The 17,952-nt window shown below is 51.1% G+C and overlaps 1 protein-coding gene across 2 annotated transcripts in view; it reads left to right on the forward strand.

Moving 5' to 3' along the window:
• Positions 1-17,952, forward strand: part of LOC113956948 (rho GTPase-activating protein 39-like) — a 56,647-nt gene that overhangs the window by 12,624 nt on the left and 26,071 nt on the right. Inside the window, exons 1-2 of one of the 2 annotated variants that reach the window (XM_027664025.1) lie at positions 11,104-11,193; positions 15,199-15,591. In XM_027664025.1, the coding sequence (XP_027519826.1) occupies positions 11,189-11,193; positions 15,199-15,591 (398 nt within the window). In that variant the 5' untranslated portion in view covers positions 11,104-11,188. Of the gene's footprint in view, positions 1-11,103; positions 11,194-15,198; positions 15,592-17,952 lie in introns of those variants that run through there. The other variant, XM_027664024.1, reaches the window with a different exon arrangement.

The following is a 17,952-nucleotide window of genomic DNA, read 5'->3' on the forward strand; positions in this document are numbered from 1 at the left end:
GGGAGGCTCCGTTCATGATGTTGAGGCACAAAGGTGAGGCTGACAGGGCAGTTCCCAGGGTCCTCCTTTCCACCCTTTTAAAGATGGGTACAATGTTTCCCCTTTTTATGATTAAGTTGAATTTTTTTCTACCGGGTCTTGTGGCCCTAGAACGGCATTGATGAAACCTAAAGGAAATTGGTTTAGAGCAGGTAGGGGGAAGGCCGTTTATTTTACTCAATGTGTGATGAACTTCTGAATTAGTTGTTCTTGGTGGTTTTGAATGCAAAAGGCACCAGCAGGTTGAAAAAGTGTTTGGGTAAACTTATGGGCAACCAGTCTGAAACAGTTTAGGAAGAACAGCCAGTGGTGTGCCTTTAGCATCTGTAATACATGTGTGGATTCTGGAGGAATGAGGGAGAATATGGAGAAAGGGCATGACTGGGCTCACATGCTCTGCCTAGCAAACCTCTCCTCATGTCTCCGCTGTAGACAGAATGGAGGGACAGTTGGATTCACCAAAGATATGTATCTTACATTTTTGAAAGTTTGCAGAAACCAACATTAAGTAGGAATGTATGTAGGTGTGAAATGCTGGAGAAGAACCAGTATGGCTTTTGTAGACCAAAACTGAGCCACATGACTCCAGTGGTGTTTGGAAGATGTTTGCAAGCACATGGCAGGGGTGATCAAGTGGAGTGGTCTAGTAAACCTCTCTGAAAGGTTTCAGCATGGGGTATCAAGGAAAAGTGCATCCTGGGATGTGTGGGTGAATAAACAGTTAATGAAGATAAGGAATAGATTGTCAGACTTCACAGTGGAGGGAAGTCCTGGGGGAGCCAGGCTGGGATCTCTGCTGCTTGCAGTGTTTGTACCTGACCTAGAAGTGGGGATGAAAGCAATGGCTGGGGAAGTGCGTGCGGTGTCCATGAGTGCAGTGATGTACTCTGAGCAAACGAGGGAAGAAATTCTGAGCACTGAAATTCAGGAATGAATTGAGGGTAGCAGGTGTTTCTGGAAAGTATCAACTGGTGCTTGGCAGTGCTGCAGGAAGGGAAGAGGAGGCTGGGAACAGCCAAGAGGGGAGCAAAGGACAGAATGAGAGTGTCACGACACCATTGTGGTCTGCTGCCACATGGGATATTGAATGTCAGGTCTTCCCATCTTGGAAGAGTCCTTACTTTAAGTGCCTGTGCAGATTTTTGCTCTTGTTTTTTTAATCTGTGGCAAATACTGTGTACTGGAGGCAGACAAAGACTGTCTAGGTGGACATCAGTTAAAAAGTGAAGTTGAATGTGGTCCAGATCTCTGCCCCAGTCCATCAACCCTGCCATTGCTGAAGGACAGGGAGAGCACTGCCTGCTTTGCTGTCTTCCTGAATCTGCCCTTTTCTTGCTGTCTTCCTTGCCACTGCAGAAAGTGAAAAGCTCAGTTTTGGACTGAATGCAAGCTAATAAATGCTTGGGGTTTTGGTGAAAGAAAACAAAAGCAACTTGTTATGGGCACCAAATCAAAAAGTGAATTGTTCTCACCCCAGTGTTCACTGTTACCATGTATAGCAATTACTGCCATGGCAACAGATATTTTCATGATCCAGCCAAGATCTTCCAGGGCTGCAACATAACTTCTGATACTTGCTCATTGTGATGCTATTAATAACTGTGTTTCCCCCCATCGTAGCCAGGAAGTTTCTTCTTCCTCGTGTACCAAGTGCAAGGATAAGCTCATTTAAAATCAATTGTGGGGAGAAGTGACACTGCGGATTTCCTGGATTTTTTTTGTTCAGGAGATCCTGTCTAGTGCTGCCAGCTCTGCAACCACCTCCTGAGCTGAGTTGTCTCTCATGTGCTATTTATAAGAAAACCCAGTCTGAATTTTTTTTTTATCCCTTTTCTTTTTTTTACTCCCCCCTTCCCTTAAACCAGGACAAACGGATGACACATATTGAGTGTTCCAGCTACGCGCAGAAGCTTAAGTGTTGATTTCAGGCTGACTTGGTCAAGGGGAGAACCTGGTACAAACTGAACATTATCTGGGCCAGGCTCTGATCTGCCTGATTTCTTTAGTTATCTCCTGGTTATTTAGGCAAGATAAACCCTGTGTATTTAAAATGGCAGTTCAACTGTTCTTGGCAGCAGTTGAATTTAGCTGTGTTTGAAATCCCCGAGTGCACATCCACCTTTTCCCAACTGCGTTAGAATATCCTTTGAGTTGGAACTGTCAAAAATACCATTGCCAGATCTTTTGGTACCCATTAAGGAGCTGTAGAAGAGGTGAGACCTGGGCTTTTACTCAGGCTGGTGGTTCCACTTGAGCCTGAACATCTGTGAAGGAGTGCACTCACAGGGTGATGAATCTGTCCCCAGCTCTGTTTCTGGTCCTACACAACTCACAGCTGCAGTTGTCCACTTTCATCCCTCCAGAGGAAGGAGCTGTTTTGCCAGGCCAGTCTTCTCTCCTTCGGGGAGTTCACTTTTCTTCTACAGAAGTGTAGCTGTTAACTGTAAAACCCTCCCTCCCTCCCTTTCCTCACCAATTTGAAAGTCTTCTTGGCACTTTCAAAACTTGCAGCTGCTGATGTCACTGTCTTTGACATCACACTTCCCCAGATCTCCCTGACCTGCTGGATTGATAGCCTACTGTCATTAACTGAGAGAAAAAGATTTACTGAGAACATGGAATTCTTTATGCTACCAAACTCCTTGGAGAGGCTGAAGAAATGAGCATATACCCTGCAAAAGGTTGGTCCAAGGCAAGAAGCAATTGTGATGCCCCCAAGGAGTGACTGCATCCTTCTTTCATTGCTGCTCTCCCCATTTCTCGGGAGGGTCTGTTGGCAGTGATACCTCTGGAGGTGCTGCCAAGGGCCGTGTCTGCCTCAGGAGGCAGCACATGCCATGTGGGACCATACCAGCTCCTGCAGCCCAGCTGGTTTTTCTCCTGAACATCCCCAAGAAACAACTGAGACCCCTTTTTAAGAGCCTTTGGTGACTGAGACAGTTATTCACCACTAACTGGCTTCTTGGTGATTCTTGAGAATCATGGAATCATAGAATATGCTGAGTTGGAAGGGACCCATCAGGATCATCGAGTCCAACTCCTGGCCCTGTGCAGACACCCCCCTAATCACACCATGTGCCTGAGAGCGTTGTCCAAAAGCTTCTTGACCTCAGACAAGTTTGGTGCCATGGCCACTTCCCTGGGGAGCCTGTTCCAGTGCTCAGCCACCCTGTGGGTGAAAAACTTCTTCCTGATTTCCAACCTGAACCTCCCCCAACTCAACTTTGTTTGTTTCCTCGAGTCCTGTCACTGGTCATGAGAAGGAAGAGGTCAGTACTTGCCCCTCTGCTCGAGAGCGTGTTGAAGACTGCGATGGTCTCCCCTGGTTAATCCCAGCTTTATTTAGACTGCAAAGGCTCTCCCCCGTCATATAAATAAAGGTGGGATTAACCACGGGAGACCATTTTTGGCTTTAACTTTGCTCAATGCAAGAATGCAGAGATGTTCAGTTTTAAAAAGGCTGTGAGTGCATTTTAAGACAAGGTTAAGCACCTCAGTCTTTGTTTCTCATTAAGTCAAGCCAGATCTTGTTAATGACAAAGCACTGGAATTGTACATAACTAGTACTTTTGTTTACTTGGAGTTCGAAGGTGTTACTATAGTCACTGCTAATCTTGCAGACACAATCGTGTAGCAGACAAAGCAGAGGTTGAAATACAACTCACGGGATGTGACTCCTACCCACACCGTGACATTTTGGAGACAGTCAGGAAAAAGAATGTCAGTTTGGGGCAACACTTACACACGCCTTTCCTTTAGGAGGAAGGTTTTTTCACAGTTTATTACATCAGAATACAAAACAATGGAAAAAATCAAACATGGGCTGTGTTTTTCGTCCCAAACTGCAAATTTACTCCTGGGTAGGTGAGCTTTCCAGAGCTGGAGCTGTGCAGGGAGCAGGGGCCCATGAGCTGCCCTGGGGAGGCTCCGGGCTGCGGGAGGGACTGATGCTGTGGGTCCAGTGCCTTGGCTTTGCAAAATCCCGACAGTTGTGTCCAATGTGCTTGTTGTTCAGCAATTCCTGTAGGCAAAACAAATGTAAGACTCTCTTTTCCATGAGAAATTAATTTTTCTTGCTTATTGTTTTATAAAGGGTTTATGAACTCTGTGGCTGAGGTTTTCGGCTATTTACTTACTGCCTGTGTTTCTTTGCCAGAGGAAATTGGTGTGCTTTGGGCTGGAGAAAATGAAGACACTGAGGCAGCTCCTCTGCAGAGTCCTGTCAGGATGAGCTTCCTGATCACAGCTTGCAGCACAAGGGAGAGTTGTTTGTTTGCCGACTCTGTTTTTCCTGTTGCTTTTGACTTGCTGCCAAATTCCTCTGCCATCCTGGCATTGTATTGGTTAACTTGAGTCATGCTTAACAAGCTTGGACAGCTAATACTTTCAAGAGCTTCACTGCATTTGTTCTTAGTTTTTCTGGCAGAGTCGGCAGAGACAGCTGCAGCCGGGCTGATTTGCTGAAGAATGAAACAGCCTAAAAAAGTTGTAATGAAACACTGTTATATTTGTTTTGTGCTTTCAGTCCACAGTGTTTTGTGGACTCTGCTAGATGAGAAATAACCTGGTCCCTTGCTGTCCATGGCTGTGTTGTGCACAAGTTTTCAAGGGACTCTGTGTTCTGGCTCATAAATGACTGGCAGCCCTTTAAATGAAGAGAGACAGAGGGCCATTATTTTGTTAATGTCAGACATTTAGGAATGTAGCTGCTTCAGATATGTAGCTTTGCAGAGTGGTGCTTGAAAGCACTAGGCTCTGTGCCCTGGCTGTTTGTAGGGCACCCGCAGCTGGCACCTGGGGTGACACGGGCCGGCTGTGTGTGGCCTGGCTGTGCAGGTGCTCCACCCTGTAATTACAGCCTCAGTCTCCTGTTCCCTGCCACTGCTGGCTCCTGTACCGCCTTTGGAAAAGCTAAAGCTGTGATGTTTTTTTTTTATTGTCTGGTGGAATTAGTTTAGACCAGAGGTGGGTGTCTTGAGAGGTCCTTCAAGTCCCCATCCCTGCATGCTCTCGCTGTGGTGGCTGTTCTGTCCTGAGGCCCTGGCTGATGGGTTTCCCTTTGCTGGTTTTGGAAGTTCCTTTTCTGTTCCTGTCTTCCCAGCCTTCACTCCTTGACGCTGTTCAGAAACCTCTGTAAATGTTTTCTCCTGGTTGCTCAGTGTTCCCTTGTGCAGCAAACAAACATCCCTGTGCCTGGTGTCAATGAGCCTCTGGGACCTGGCTGTTCAATTTGCTCTGTCCTGGCTGCTATAGGCTGTCTCTTCCCTTCAGTGAAGATGGGACAAAAATGGTTATTCTTTTCCCCTACTGTATGGGGAAACTCCTCTGCACTGCAGTGTGGTTGTGGCTGTGCAACGCCTGGCACCACGTCACTGTGCCCAGAGGATCCGGGCACAGAAATGATGAACATCACTCACTGCAGAGTCATGTTCCTTGCACAGTGTGAGTGATGTGGGCTGCTGCCAGGGTATTGGAGCAGTTGCTGGTTTTACGTGGTGCTGCAGCTTTTCTAGAACAGCATCTGATTGTGGAGCCTGCTGTTCTCAGGCTGCTCTCCTCGGCATCAGCCGTCTGAGGCAGCAGCTGTAGGGCCCCTGACTACAAGGGCTTCATGGCAATGCTGGGAGGAATCCCTGAAAACCTCAGCGGTGATACAGCAGGCCAGGGAGAGTAAAGCTCAGTCCTGAAGCAGCTGGGCAGCAAGCTAGATAAGACCTTTGTCAGTAATTCCTAGAATGACAGAGAGGGCAGCGGGTGCTGCTGTGTCCTTGAAATAGCAGGGATATCATCTGTGTGACATTACTGCTTTGGCACAGGGACAGCACTTGCTGTATGCTGCTTCTCCAGGGCTCTGGGCTTTTGCCCTTTATGCTTTGGGCGGGTGTATCTTCCCCACCTCGTTCCTGCAGCTCTATCAGCATGATGCTCTTGGCCCCGCATGCAGCCTTGTGAGTGTTGGGAAATGTCACCCTGCCTAGGTCTGGTTTACTTCTGTTCAGCAGCTGGCAAGAGGTGTGGGGCTCTGTGGAGCCGTGTTCAGCTCTCTGGTCACTGACTGGGGTTTCAATCAGTGGGTAGCGCTAGTGGGTGCTGGGGCTCATCGAGACTCATGCAGGGTTCCATCTCCATCCCTTCCTCTTGTTTGTATCCATCCCCCTGATAAAACTGCCCAGGGCATTCTTGCTGGAAGGCTCTTAAATGCTTTGATTGCCATCATGGGCAGATCTGTGTGACTTGGTGCCTGCACACACTTTGAAGTGGATGAAGCCCAGGTCGGTTCCAACTGGAATCATTTGTCTTAGCTTGGTGTGTGCCAAGAAGTCATGAAGAGAAAGCAGATCTATGACTTTGGGTACCTCCCTGCAGAGATGTGCACTCCTGGAAGGGTTGGGCGATGACCTGGCATGAGTCCTGCTACCCCCTTGGGTGGGACCCCATGGAGGGGGATGACTGTGGTGATGCCCATTGAGCTGTGCTTACAGAGTGTCTCTGCTAATCCTCCCTGAAACCAGGGCCATTGCCTTGGAGGTGATGGGAAGGCATCAGGCTGCTGCCCTGGGGCTGAGCCCAGCATGCCTGGGGCAGCACCAGGGATGGAAGGGAGGCAGGATGCATCCCAGCCGTGGTTGTCAGTTGTTGCTGTACTGGCAGGTTGTCCCATAATGCCTTCACATAAGCAACTCTGAAGTATTTCCTCTCTAGGTTATTGCTAAAATTGAAATTTTCCCATGGAAATCCTGTCTGTTGGGGACAAACTCTGGTTATGAGCAGGCCGAGGTGGGATGCAGTCACTGTCAAAGTGCAGTGGTGCTGGTATCGGTCCCAGTCGCGGCGACAGGCTCCACCACGTGTGGTGGGATTGATGCAGCCCGAGGCTGTGCAGGCGGGAGGGCAGCACCGAGCTGTGCCAGGCTCAGCTCCCCCCAGAGCACCCCCTGTCCCCTGAGCAGGGACCGTCCGGCTGGCACCGAGCCTCCCCCACAGCTGCCTCCCCTCCAGCAGCTGGGATTTGGATGGGGCTGTGGATCTGTGCAGATCGTTTTTGAAGGAGAGAGAGGGGATGAAAACTGCCAGTTTTTTTTTTTCTTTTGCAACTCATTCTCAAATGCTCAGCCCTTAAAAGGAAAAACGACTCAGCTGAAGCCTCCACTGAGCTTAGGAGGTGCCACTGCGTCTGGGGCAAAGCAGAGCTTTGGGGAGGCTGTTTAAGGATTGGGGGTTTGGGCTTCTGCTCTCACATGCAAAATGAAAACTGCAGCCATGGTGGCAGGAATGACCCAGGGTGTGCCGTGGCAGCAGCTTGCGGGCTGGGTTATCCAGGCAGGCCCTGCAGCCCAGGAAAGCTGGCTCACTTCTCTGCTGTGGTCTGGGGCTCCAGCTCTGCGAGTGATTGTGCTCCCCAGTCCTGTAAGACCCCTGGGCTGGCTGGGACAGAGAGGCTGGAGAGCTGGTGTCCTGGGCCAGCCTGGGGACCCTGGCAAAGAACAGTGGGAAGCACCTGTAACCTTTTTGACACTGAATGCTTTTTGACATGTCTTTTGCCTTCTGCCCAGGCTGCAGTGGCCACAGCTGATCTCTCTTCATAACAGAGTCCAAGGTGCTCACCCTCAACCACAGTTTGGGGACAGAAGGAAGCGAGAGACCCGTGGCCTCCACGGGAGCAGCAGGTCCTTTCCCCAGACGCAGCAACCAGCCCTGTGCACCCCTGACAGAGGAGCTGCTGTAGGAGCCTGCACTTCCCTGGCTGTCAGGTGCAGTCAGAGCTGAGACCCATCTGCATGGCTGAGATTTTTTTAATGGGAGTGGATTTTACTGTTCCTTCTGCCCTCAGGTGCAGTTTCCTTTAGCATTGGTTTGAGCAGTCCCTGGGTGCCTGTGACTGTGTCTCCAGTACCAGGACTCCTCCTGCTCAGAGTGCCCATCCAGCAGGTGCTTTATGCTCTGTCCCAAAGCCGTGAAAACAGGGCTGTTTCCTGCCCCTTGCTCTTCCCTCTGTTGCAGAACCCCCAGTCCTATGGTGGGGGAAATGAGGGATTGGATGGGGGCAAGCAGCGCTTCAAGTCCCTCTGTCTTCCCCTCCCCAGGAGGTCCTCTCTGTGTGACTCTGGGGCTGGGCTGGGAGTGATTTCAGGACCAGGTCAGTCCAACCCTGGTGGGCAGCACTCAGCATGGAGTGGATGATGGAGAAACATGAAGGTTGGTGTGGTGGGAGTTTCTGTGCTTCCCTCCCTTCTCCCTGCTGACATATGGGATCTAAGATGCCTGTGCATCCATCCCACCCACTGGTCTTGGGCTATAGGGTCTTATGCCTTTGGAGTTGTTCTGGGCTTTATTTTAAGTTGATTATCATTGTAGCATGACTTGTCATGGTGTCTGTCCTCCCTTAGAGAGATTTTCCCCTCTGTTCCCCCTCTCTCCTCTTATAGAGACACCAGGAAATCTCATCTGTGTCCTGGAAGTCCTTGTTTCTTACTTCTATCTCTCCAAGACAGGATTTCGGAGGAATCTGCTGTTAATTTTGGTGCTGCCCCAACCTGCTGCCATGGAATGAGCTGCCCCTTTGCTGTCTGTTCTGCTCTGAAGCCAGGGTGATCGAGGGGCTAACAGCAGCAGCATGGGAGCCAGCACTGCTGGCACCTGGACTGGGGGAAAGTTTGGGAATGGCCAGGAAAGAGGCGAGAGCCAACAGAGTCCAAGCAACCAAAAGACCACCAAGTTTCTCATCTGACATCTCTGTCTTTGAAAATATCACCTAGCAGAAGGCTTGGGGCTCTGCTGGTGTTTGTATTTCATTTTGGGTTTGGGTTTTTTTTAATTAAAAACACCAAAGCAATGAGATGCTTTGTGTGATAGGACCTTTTCCAGGTTCTCTCGTACCCATAACCCACCCAAGCCATGGTGCTGTTCTCTCTCCTCTCTGCGATGTGTTGCCAGGCTGGGCTCTGCTTTCAGAGGCCTGCCCCTGTTCTGCTCTTGCTGTAGCTGAGGATATGTGCTCAGGCTTTGAGCAATCACAGCCATTTGTTCTGTATTTTCACAGTCTGGTCTGTCTCCTGCAAAGCAGAGGCTGGTTTGTTTGCATAGCACTTATTTTCAGAAGCAGGAGAGTTTTAGGAACAGGCTGACATTATATTTATTTTAGTTCCTCTGTAATTTTTGTTAGAAGGAGGCATGTGTATTAAAAGAAGTTCATATATATACATATATGTATGTATGGGGGAGAGGGTTGTTTTGGATACTTTTTTTGTCCTAAGATGTAAATTACAGCTTTTCTGGACTTGGCTGAGAGAAGGCAGTGAATAAAGCCTGGATTGACTGAGTCAGCTGGTGGTGGAGGGTCACCTTAAGGAGCTGGTGCTTGAGACTTTCTTGGGGGCTCTGGAGCTTCAGGATACAGATGAGTTTTACAGCTTGTCCTGGCTTTGATATGCAAATGGCAGTGACTCAAGCCACTCGGAGGTTGCACTTTGGTGCTCAGTGTCTGCACTGAGCGAAGTTTTTCTAAGAGGTGGCTTTGCCTGTTGTGCAGAAGGTGAAGGGGCAAGCGTGATCCTCTTAAAAAAAATCTGTAGTGATGTTTGAGGGTTTGAACACAGCCCAGGCTGCTCTTCAGCCAGCCAGGAGCCTGGACTTGCAGAGGATCAGCAATGTCAGCAGCTGCGGTGCCTCTGGGATGGTACCCACTCCCCATTCCTGAACTGGTTTGCCTTGTTCTGCTGCTGGGGCCTCCCTTTAGAGTGCCTGGGATTGTGAACGTGGCTCCATTCTCCATAAGGCTCCTTCTGCTCTTTTCATGGGTCCCTTGTCCTGCTCTGTTAGCAACACATGAAGCAGGCTCCGAACTCCTCATCTCTGTAGGGCAGATCATTCCAGATGCCCATCCCCGTCACTCTGCCTGTTCTCTGCAGGGAGTAGCCCTGGACCCTACACATCCCCCCTACCTTCAGCCGCTGTCACACCGTGGCTGGGAGTTGTACTTCACTCTCCATGTGTGATGGCCAAACTCCATTCCTCCTCCTCCTCCTCAAGGAGGACTTCTTAACAAGCCACTTAATCTCTGCAATGGCACATCCTCAGTTGGATGACCTCTGATGATGGGAGCAATGGACATCTTTGTCTTGGGGCCAGCTTTGAGTATGCTGCAGACCTCCTTTGAGGGCATAAGTCTTCAGAAATCCTGCTTGTTATGGAGCCATGTTTGGCCAAGAAGGGCTTAGTATTGCCCCAGCTCTCTCCAGGGCTCATCCCAAAGAAGGAAGGTGGGGAAACGAGGTGGGATCTTGGGACAGAAGATAAATCCAGAAATTACAAAGCATGGAAGATAAATGGGGGATCAAGTTCTAGCAGCTCTCCTTGTAGTCATGCACAGGGGTTTACTGGCAGCCTGGTGGGAAGCTTCCTTAGGCAGAAGTTTCCCAGGGCTTTCCTTGATGCTCTGTTGCCTTTGGTGTGCTTTGTCTCCTTGAGTTGGTGCTGAGCAACATCCACAGGTAATGAGTGGGGAGAAGGCTTCATGCAGAGGGCTGGAGGTCTCTTAGCCGACAGTTCCAGCTAAGAAAATATCTCTCTCCTATTCTTACCTTTCCATGGCCTTGCAAGCAGCTTGCAGTGTCCAGGGACTGGCTACGTGGGCTGTGTTGTCACTTGGGGCATGGTGGCAGGAAAATCAGCTCTTCTGTGGAGGAGTTGCTGTTTAACTTCTTGGGGTTTCTCAGCTGTTTCTTCAAGTGACTCTTCCCCTGTACCTGGACCCTTCCATTTCTGGTCCTGCTACATTTTCTCTAGTTAAAAAAAAATAAATTATTCTTTCCTGGACCTCATACTAAACATTTATGGTTTTTGTGAGAAGATCTATTCAGGAGATGCTCACAGGATGCCCTTTGAGGCTGAAATACCTATTTTAAAAATTATCATTATTATTTTTTATTCCTATGCTTTGCCAAGCAGGAATGGCAGCCAGGAAGGGACTCAGGCTGTTTTTGAAGGAGCAAAGCTTGCACATGTCCATCCCCCGTGTCCTTGAGGCTGCAGGACAGAGCAAGCAGCCTGGCTCTTCCCTGCACTGTACTGCAACCCTTCATAAAAAACCGGCTGCTGCTCTGTGAAGGCGAAGCCTTCGGACGGGACCAAACCTGTCTGCCCACATGAGATGTGGTAGAGCACAAAGGGCCCTACTCTTCCTCCTGCTTTTTGCATACCTGGTGCACCATCCCGCTCACAGCACCTCACTGGTTGGGGGCCAACACCTCCCATGGCCTTGCCACCCTCCAGAACATCAGTGTGCCCGAGGCACCTGCTGCCTTCACAGTCAGGGGGCTCAGGCTGCTGGGGCAAACAGCTGGAGCTGTGTCCTGGTTCCCAGCTATGAGGTGTGGAGAGTATTTATGCATTTGCTCAGGACACAGAGGAAGCTCCTGGAATCTGGGACAATAGAGGAGGATGCACGTTGGGAATGTGGGTTTGTTTTTGGAAGCAAGTGGGGATTTTGTTGTAATCCCTGTGCGTTGCAGCTGTGGTGGCTGTGACAGTTCCCCGGAGCCAATGCCAGCAGGCTGCCTGTCCCCACACTTGGGCCACAGAGGGAGTTTGGGCTGGGACTGCAAAGGGGGCCTGAAGGGAAGTCCTGTCCTGGGGACACTGAGTCCCAGGAGCTGAGACAGACCCAAGCTCCTGCTGGTGGGAGCAGCACTGTGGTGCCGGCAGGAGTGGGCACACACTCTGTGGCTGCTGCATCCCTCAGCACTTGGAGCTGAAAGGACGGGGAAAAGCATTATTTAAACCATTCCCAGGAAACTTCTTTAACCCCATGAAGTGGAATGGGAATTAATATTTTTTTTATGTCCAAGTTATGGCCTTATCTCTCTGCAATCCGGAGTTTATCACATCTTTCCAGAGTTCCTGATGTTATGTTTGAGGCTTGTATGGCAGCCTGGGGCTGGCCCTGCTCCAAGAATGTGCTCCTTGCTTTTCCTTTTCTTTCTTTGCATGAGTGTGATTGTACCAAACTCTTTAGTATTTCAATGTGTTCTGTGCAGATTTTTTTCCTGATTAAACTCTACCTCAGTCATCCTCAGCCCCTCAATTAAGGGGAGCAAAGAGGTCACCCACCCAAGTCACCCACTTACGTGTCTTTGCACACAAAGATAAATGTAAGCTTGTTAAAACGGAAGACTATAGTTAGCAACACACACTCAGTCGTGGCCAAGTGCCATGAGAAGAATTCGTTATTTTCAATAGCTTGCACTTAACAGAAAATAGCTGACCTCTCCTCTCTGCTGAGGAGCAGCAGTGCGGGTGCAGCCATCAGTGTTCCAAAGCTTTGCTAACCCAGCTGCTGGCTAAACAGATCAAACACAGTGTACTCTTGAACATTGAAAAGATTGGTGGCTCAGCTGCCTCTCAGTCGCTCAGCTGGGTCTGAGTTTTGCATTTTTTCTTCCTTGCCAAACAAATCCTCTAGAACTGCCTCCTGTCTTACTCCCAGGCTCATCCCCACGTGCGTTTCGGTGCTGCTTCGGCGGGGATCCTGCTGCACCTGCTTTCCTCTTCCAGCCCTGCCAACACTACCTCTCCTCCTCCCAGCCCCTCCCCAGTGTGGCAGACCATGCCCCCCACCTTTGGGTGAAGCCCCCCCTACGTTCCAGCACTGACAGCAGCCTTTCCCCGAAGCTGCCACTGGGCCATCTGAGTCTGAGTCCCCTTCTCAGTCCTCTGTGCCCCTTTTCCTGTTGTCTGCCTGTCCTCATGAACAGTTACAGTGCTCTCCAAGGTTACTACTCCTCTTGTGTCGCCTCTGAGCTGTCCCTCGGACCCTCTTTGCCAGTCCCTTGTCCTACCTGCACTTCTTAGTTGCTCTCTCCATGGACATGCTCATCTTGCTCTGCTCCCGGTGCTACTGGGTTCTGCTGCTGCTCTCAGTTCTCCCTTTTATACCCTGTTTATGGATGACATCTCTCCCTGTACTTATGGTTTGACATTGCAACTGCTTGGGAAGAACAGGGCTGCTTCTGTGGTTCCCAACCTGAGCCAGGGCATGGGATGCTGATATGGCTGTTCATGTTGCACCTTATATCAAATAGGGAAACTAATGTTGTTTTGATCAGAAAATACCAAATAACAAACCAGATGTTTTCTGAACACAGGGTTTTCTAAGGATCCATTTCCAGGCACACTCTTGGCAGTGGCCTGCTGTGCTCTGGTGATGGTGGGAGAGCAGCAGGGACGGATGCCATGGGCAAAGGTGGTGTGCTCTACTCCCAGCTGCTTCCTGGGTCAGTGTGAACTGTTGTATGGTGATAGTCTGGGCTGGGTGAGCAGATCTGCCTGAAAACTGACCTATGCCACAAAAAAAGTGGCTTTCACCCGGATCAGCTTCCCCAGCCAGCCTGTCTGTGGTAGCCTGAGACGGCATGGAGGTCAGCATCACATGGTAGATGTGGCAGGGGAATTGCACCTTTTCAGAGGCAGTTCACATTTATTTTGGGTTGAATTGACATTGTCCCTAGCAATTTTGAATCCTCAGAGAGTTTGAGGAGCAGTCTGCTTTTTAGGGCTACATGCCAGACTGCTCAGCACTGAATACACCCACGGTTTTCCTAGCAAGGAGTTGCAGTGTGCAATTAAACACACCCCCGGACTTGCCTGGTGATAGGAGACGTTCTGACCTTCCTCAGAAAGCCGGGGCAGAGCCAAAGGCTGGGCTGCCCTGCCAGGAGCTGCCTCCTGTCCCATGACCATGCCAGCAGGACTGGGCACTGGAGCCCAGGCTGCCATTTTGGGCGCTGCAGTGCTGCCACCATCACCTCTGATCCTTCCAAGGACCCCAGAGGGATGCAGTGGGATCTCCCTTCTCCTGCTTTTCCTGTAGTAATAGCTTCTGCTGTCATGCCCTTGCTGGGAAGCAGCTGGAGGTTGTGCCAGAGTGAGCTCCTGGAGGCCTTGGACCTGTCCTCTTTGTATGGCTTTTATTAATAACAAAAGTACCTTGAGCCTCCTTCCTGCGGCCTCCACAGACACTGGGTGGGGGGCCGTGACCTGGGAGGTGTGAGCAGAGTTGGGAGATGTGTGTAGTTTTTATCTTGGTTTTCAGTTTCATGCTGAGCATACTGGGGGCAGGGTCACTTTGGTGGCAGCATCTCTCCTTTGCAGAAGGAGACCTTGTTGGGGTTTGAACCCCCTTCTGTTTATCTGGACGATCCGAAATGGTTTTGGCTTTGCTGAGCTCCTTTGCTTTCACTGGGGCCAGCTCTTTGGGGTTGGTGTGTCAGTGATAGAGGCCAACGTGCCGAGTGTGAGGGCTGTGCAGCCCAACACTTCTGCATCAAAGCCATCACACTGATCTGCCTGAAAAGCAGTCCTACAGCACTGGAAAACCAGTCCTACAGCACTGCCTGCCTTGCTCTCACTGAGCCCTGGGCTGGGCTGGTATGGGTGCTGCTGAAGGGACCCTGAGGCTCAAGGGGCTCTTTGGGGCTGCAGAAGGATTGTGGATCAACAGCAGGGCCTGTCCATTGAGTCACCTTACACCCTACTGCGGGCTGTAGTCTGTCCTGTCAGCCAGGGGAGAGGGGGAAGAGCCTGCAGTGGAGATGGTCTCATCCACTAGTCACTCCTCACATTTATCTTTTGGACAGGCAATTGTGGGCTTTGAGCAGGGTCTGTGAGACCCAGAGGTCTACAGGCAGGCACTCACATGAGGCAGGCTGCCCACACTGTTGGGAAACAGGGCTTTGGTCTCCTGAGGTGGAGCATGCAGCTCCCAAAAGAAGCAGATCCTGCTCTGCAGATCCTCGCTCCTCTTGAAAGCAAGTTCTTGTGCTAATCTCCCAGGCACCAGCACTCTTGTGACTGTGCCAGCTCTTGATGTGAGTTATCCCAGCATCAGCAGACGTGCTCGCCTGCCCTTAGGCTTGTTGGGTCCAGGCTGGTGGAGGTGACCTCCCGTTCCCTGTGCCAAAGAGCTGCTCTTTTGTCTCAGCCCCATCTTAAACCCTTCCCCTGGCTTCTCCTGAACTCGTTGGATCGCTGAACGGCCCCGAGCAATGCTTTGATCTGCAGTCAGGCTGCCTGGCCCAGTGGCAGCAGCTCTGTAGGACTCCCAGACAACCCGTTTGCCTTGAGCCTCTGGCCCAGACTAACGCGGCTCTTGTGTTCCTGCAGCTCGGACTGGGTGGAGATCATCGAGCCCCGCTCCCAGGAGCGGATGTATGTCAACCTGACCACCGGGGAGTGCGGCTGGGAGCCCCCCCCCAACCTGAAGGTGCGCCAGTCGGACCAGAAGCAGTGGTGGGAGCTCTTCGACCAGAACAACAACCGCTTCTACTACTACAATGCCATCACGCAGCAGACCGTGTGGCACCGGCCCCAGGGCTGCGACATCGTGCCCCTGGCGCAGCTCCAGGCCATGAAGCGCAGCTCCCAGCCCGGCCGGCAGCACCGCAGCAGCACCGGCAGCGACGGCCGGAGCACCCCCGTCCACGTGGCCCTCCTGCAGGAGATGGAGAAGGGCAAGTGGGACTGTGCAGGGGAGAAGAGGAAAGACCCTTCTGGCAGGTAAGGAGAGCGTCAGCCTTCTCTGTTTATATCTGAAGAGTGACTTGAGCTGCCAGGCAGGCCCTGTCAGGCAGGGTGGGAGGCTGTGCTGCCCCAGGAGGCTGCAGTGCTGGGGCAAAGTGCTGCCAGGCCCCCGATCACTGCTGCGTGCCCTCCTCCTCCCAGGGTACAGCTGTCTGCTTTCACCACTGTGATACTGCTTGAATATCCCTGGCTTGGGCCGGGCTCTATTTGTCTGAGACACCATAAAAACACACATCAAAAGATAATTGTCTCTCTTTGTGCTAAACAGAAGGAGAGGGGACAGGCAGGAGTGTTGTCCAGTGACAAGAGCTCTGTCAAAATCTCATGGCAGGGTTTGTTGGGATGGTTCAGCTGCTGTGCGAAGGGTCAGGCTGCTGTGGGGTGTGGGTGAGCCTGGCTGCTCTGACTCCTTCCTTCCCCACTTGCTGGCTGCTGGCATGCTCTTGCAGCTTCAGCCAGAGCAGGAGGTGGGATTGCAAGGACAGAGCTTCTGGACGCAGTTATTTGGTCACACCAAGCCTGAAATTAAAGAACAATAATGGGGGGCTATTTCGTTTAGCTAAGGGATTTTTTTACACTCAAATTAGTCTGGCAGCAATAGGGGCTTTTTTATTGTATTGAAACCATGCCAGCTTCAGGTGCACAAAAGCATTGTCTCCCCAGTCTCTGTCAGGGTAGTCCCTCCACCTGGGACACTCTCTGGGGCTACCCTGCCTCCCTCCTGCCCTGGGCATCATCCTGCCCTGGAGAATGTGGTACTGACAGCTGGGGAGGCCGTGCAGCAAGCATAGTTGGGTCATGCTCAAAAGTGACTCATCCAAGGGTGAGAGCAGTGCCAGGGTGAGCCTGACTGTCCTGCCATCTGTGCCACGGTGCCTTGTCCTGGTTCTGGGCAGTGCAGCAGGTGAGGCTGCTTTAGCAGCTTGGTTTTGGGGTCAAAGCTGCCTCTCTGTGTGCCTGGTGTACACAAGGAGAGAAGAAAAAAGCCAAGATGATGAAAACCACTTAGGATGGCAGTTCTGGAAAGTTTATGCACCCTGAAGTGAGGTTTATCACTTGTCTCCTGCTCCTTGCAAAACACTCCTGTATTGAGTGCTGATCTTAGTGGCTGGGAGACACTGGTGATGCACATAAAGTGCACCAGAAAGAGCCCAGAGCTTTACTGGTGCCTCTAATGCTCCCAATGCCTCCTGCCTCTCTGAGCTTGAGAGTCATCCAGAGAATGATTCCTGCCCTACCAGGAGAAGTCCAGTAAAAAATGCCTTAAGCTGAACCTGAATAGCTCCCAGGTCCCTCAGGTCACTCCCAATGTCCACAGGTGAGTCACAGGCACATGGGATTTGCCATGAGGCAACTGGCTTCCCTTCCTTGTCCCTCTGCAGCCTGGCACTCTGGGGCAGCCAGGGGAGTCAGTGCAAGAGCCCTGATTGGGTGTAAGATATCCTGAGCTCCACAGAGTCCAAAGTATTCCTGACTCATTCTCTCAGGAAGGAATGTGGCCACCTCTGCCTTAGTATGGGGAGTTACTTTGCCTCAAGGGAGAAGAGATGCCATCTGTGACCCACCTCTCAGCTCTCCAGCCCTCTCAGCAGGGAAGACCCCACACATGTCCCCCTCATATAGGAGGACAGGAGTGATGCAATACGAGCAGGGGTTTGTTTTACCTTTCCTTACCAGCCAGGCAGTGTCACCATCACCACTGGTTCTCCTGCAAGGAAGGGGAGTGGGAAGGAGTCCTCCCTTACTCCATCCTTAGCTCAGGTTTCTGCAGCAACCCTGGGGCACTTTGAGCCTGAAAGGAACTCTAAAGGCAAGTACTAGGAAAGGCATGAGTGGCAGCTCACTTGGGAGCTGACAGGCTGCTTGGACATGCAAGGCTCTTCCAGATTCCCACATCAGTGAGTGTTTGTGGAAGCTGCTTTCTTGGAAGCAGGAGGCTGTGCTTGTTTCCATGCACATCTATCCGGTGTCGTCTCTGCTGAGTGAGCAGGAGCTGCATATCTGATTACCCAAGTCTGACACTCGAGGAGAGATTTCTTGCCTTTTGCAAGCTCATTAAAGGGGGAGCAAAAGCTGAGCCACAAGCAAGTGCTCCCAGGGGATCTAATGCCCTTGCTGGGATATCTGGTGTACTGACAGCATAAGCACACTGAGCCTCTTAGTTCTGTTGTCTGTGTTGCTCTCCAAAGACAAACTCAAGCATGTCCTCTTCCTCCCCTCGGAGGGATGCAGCTGCATAAACACAGGGTGAGCACGTTGAGTGCTGTTGGTAGCATTTGACATCTTTATAGGTACCTGCACCCCAGATGGTTTCACTTTTGTCTCTTAATACCAGCA

Source organism: Corapipo altera, unplaced genomic scaffold (assembly GCF_003945725.1).
Source record: "Corapipo altera isolate COAL_440 unplaced genomic scaffold, ASM394572v1 110, whole genome shotgun sequence".
In the NCBI taxonomy this organism is placed as follows: Eukaryota; Metazoa; Chordata; class Aves; order Passeriformes; family Pipridae; genus Corapipo; species Corapipo altera.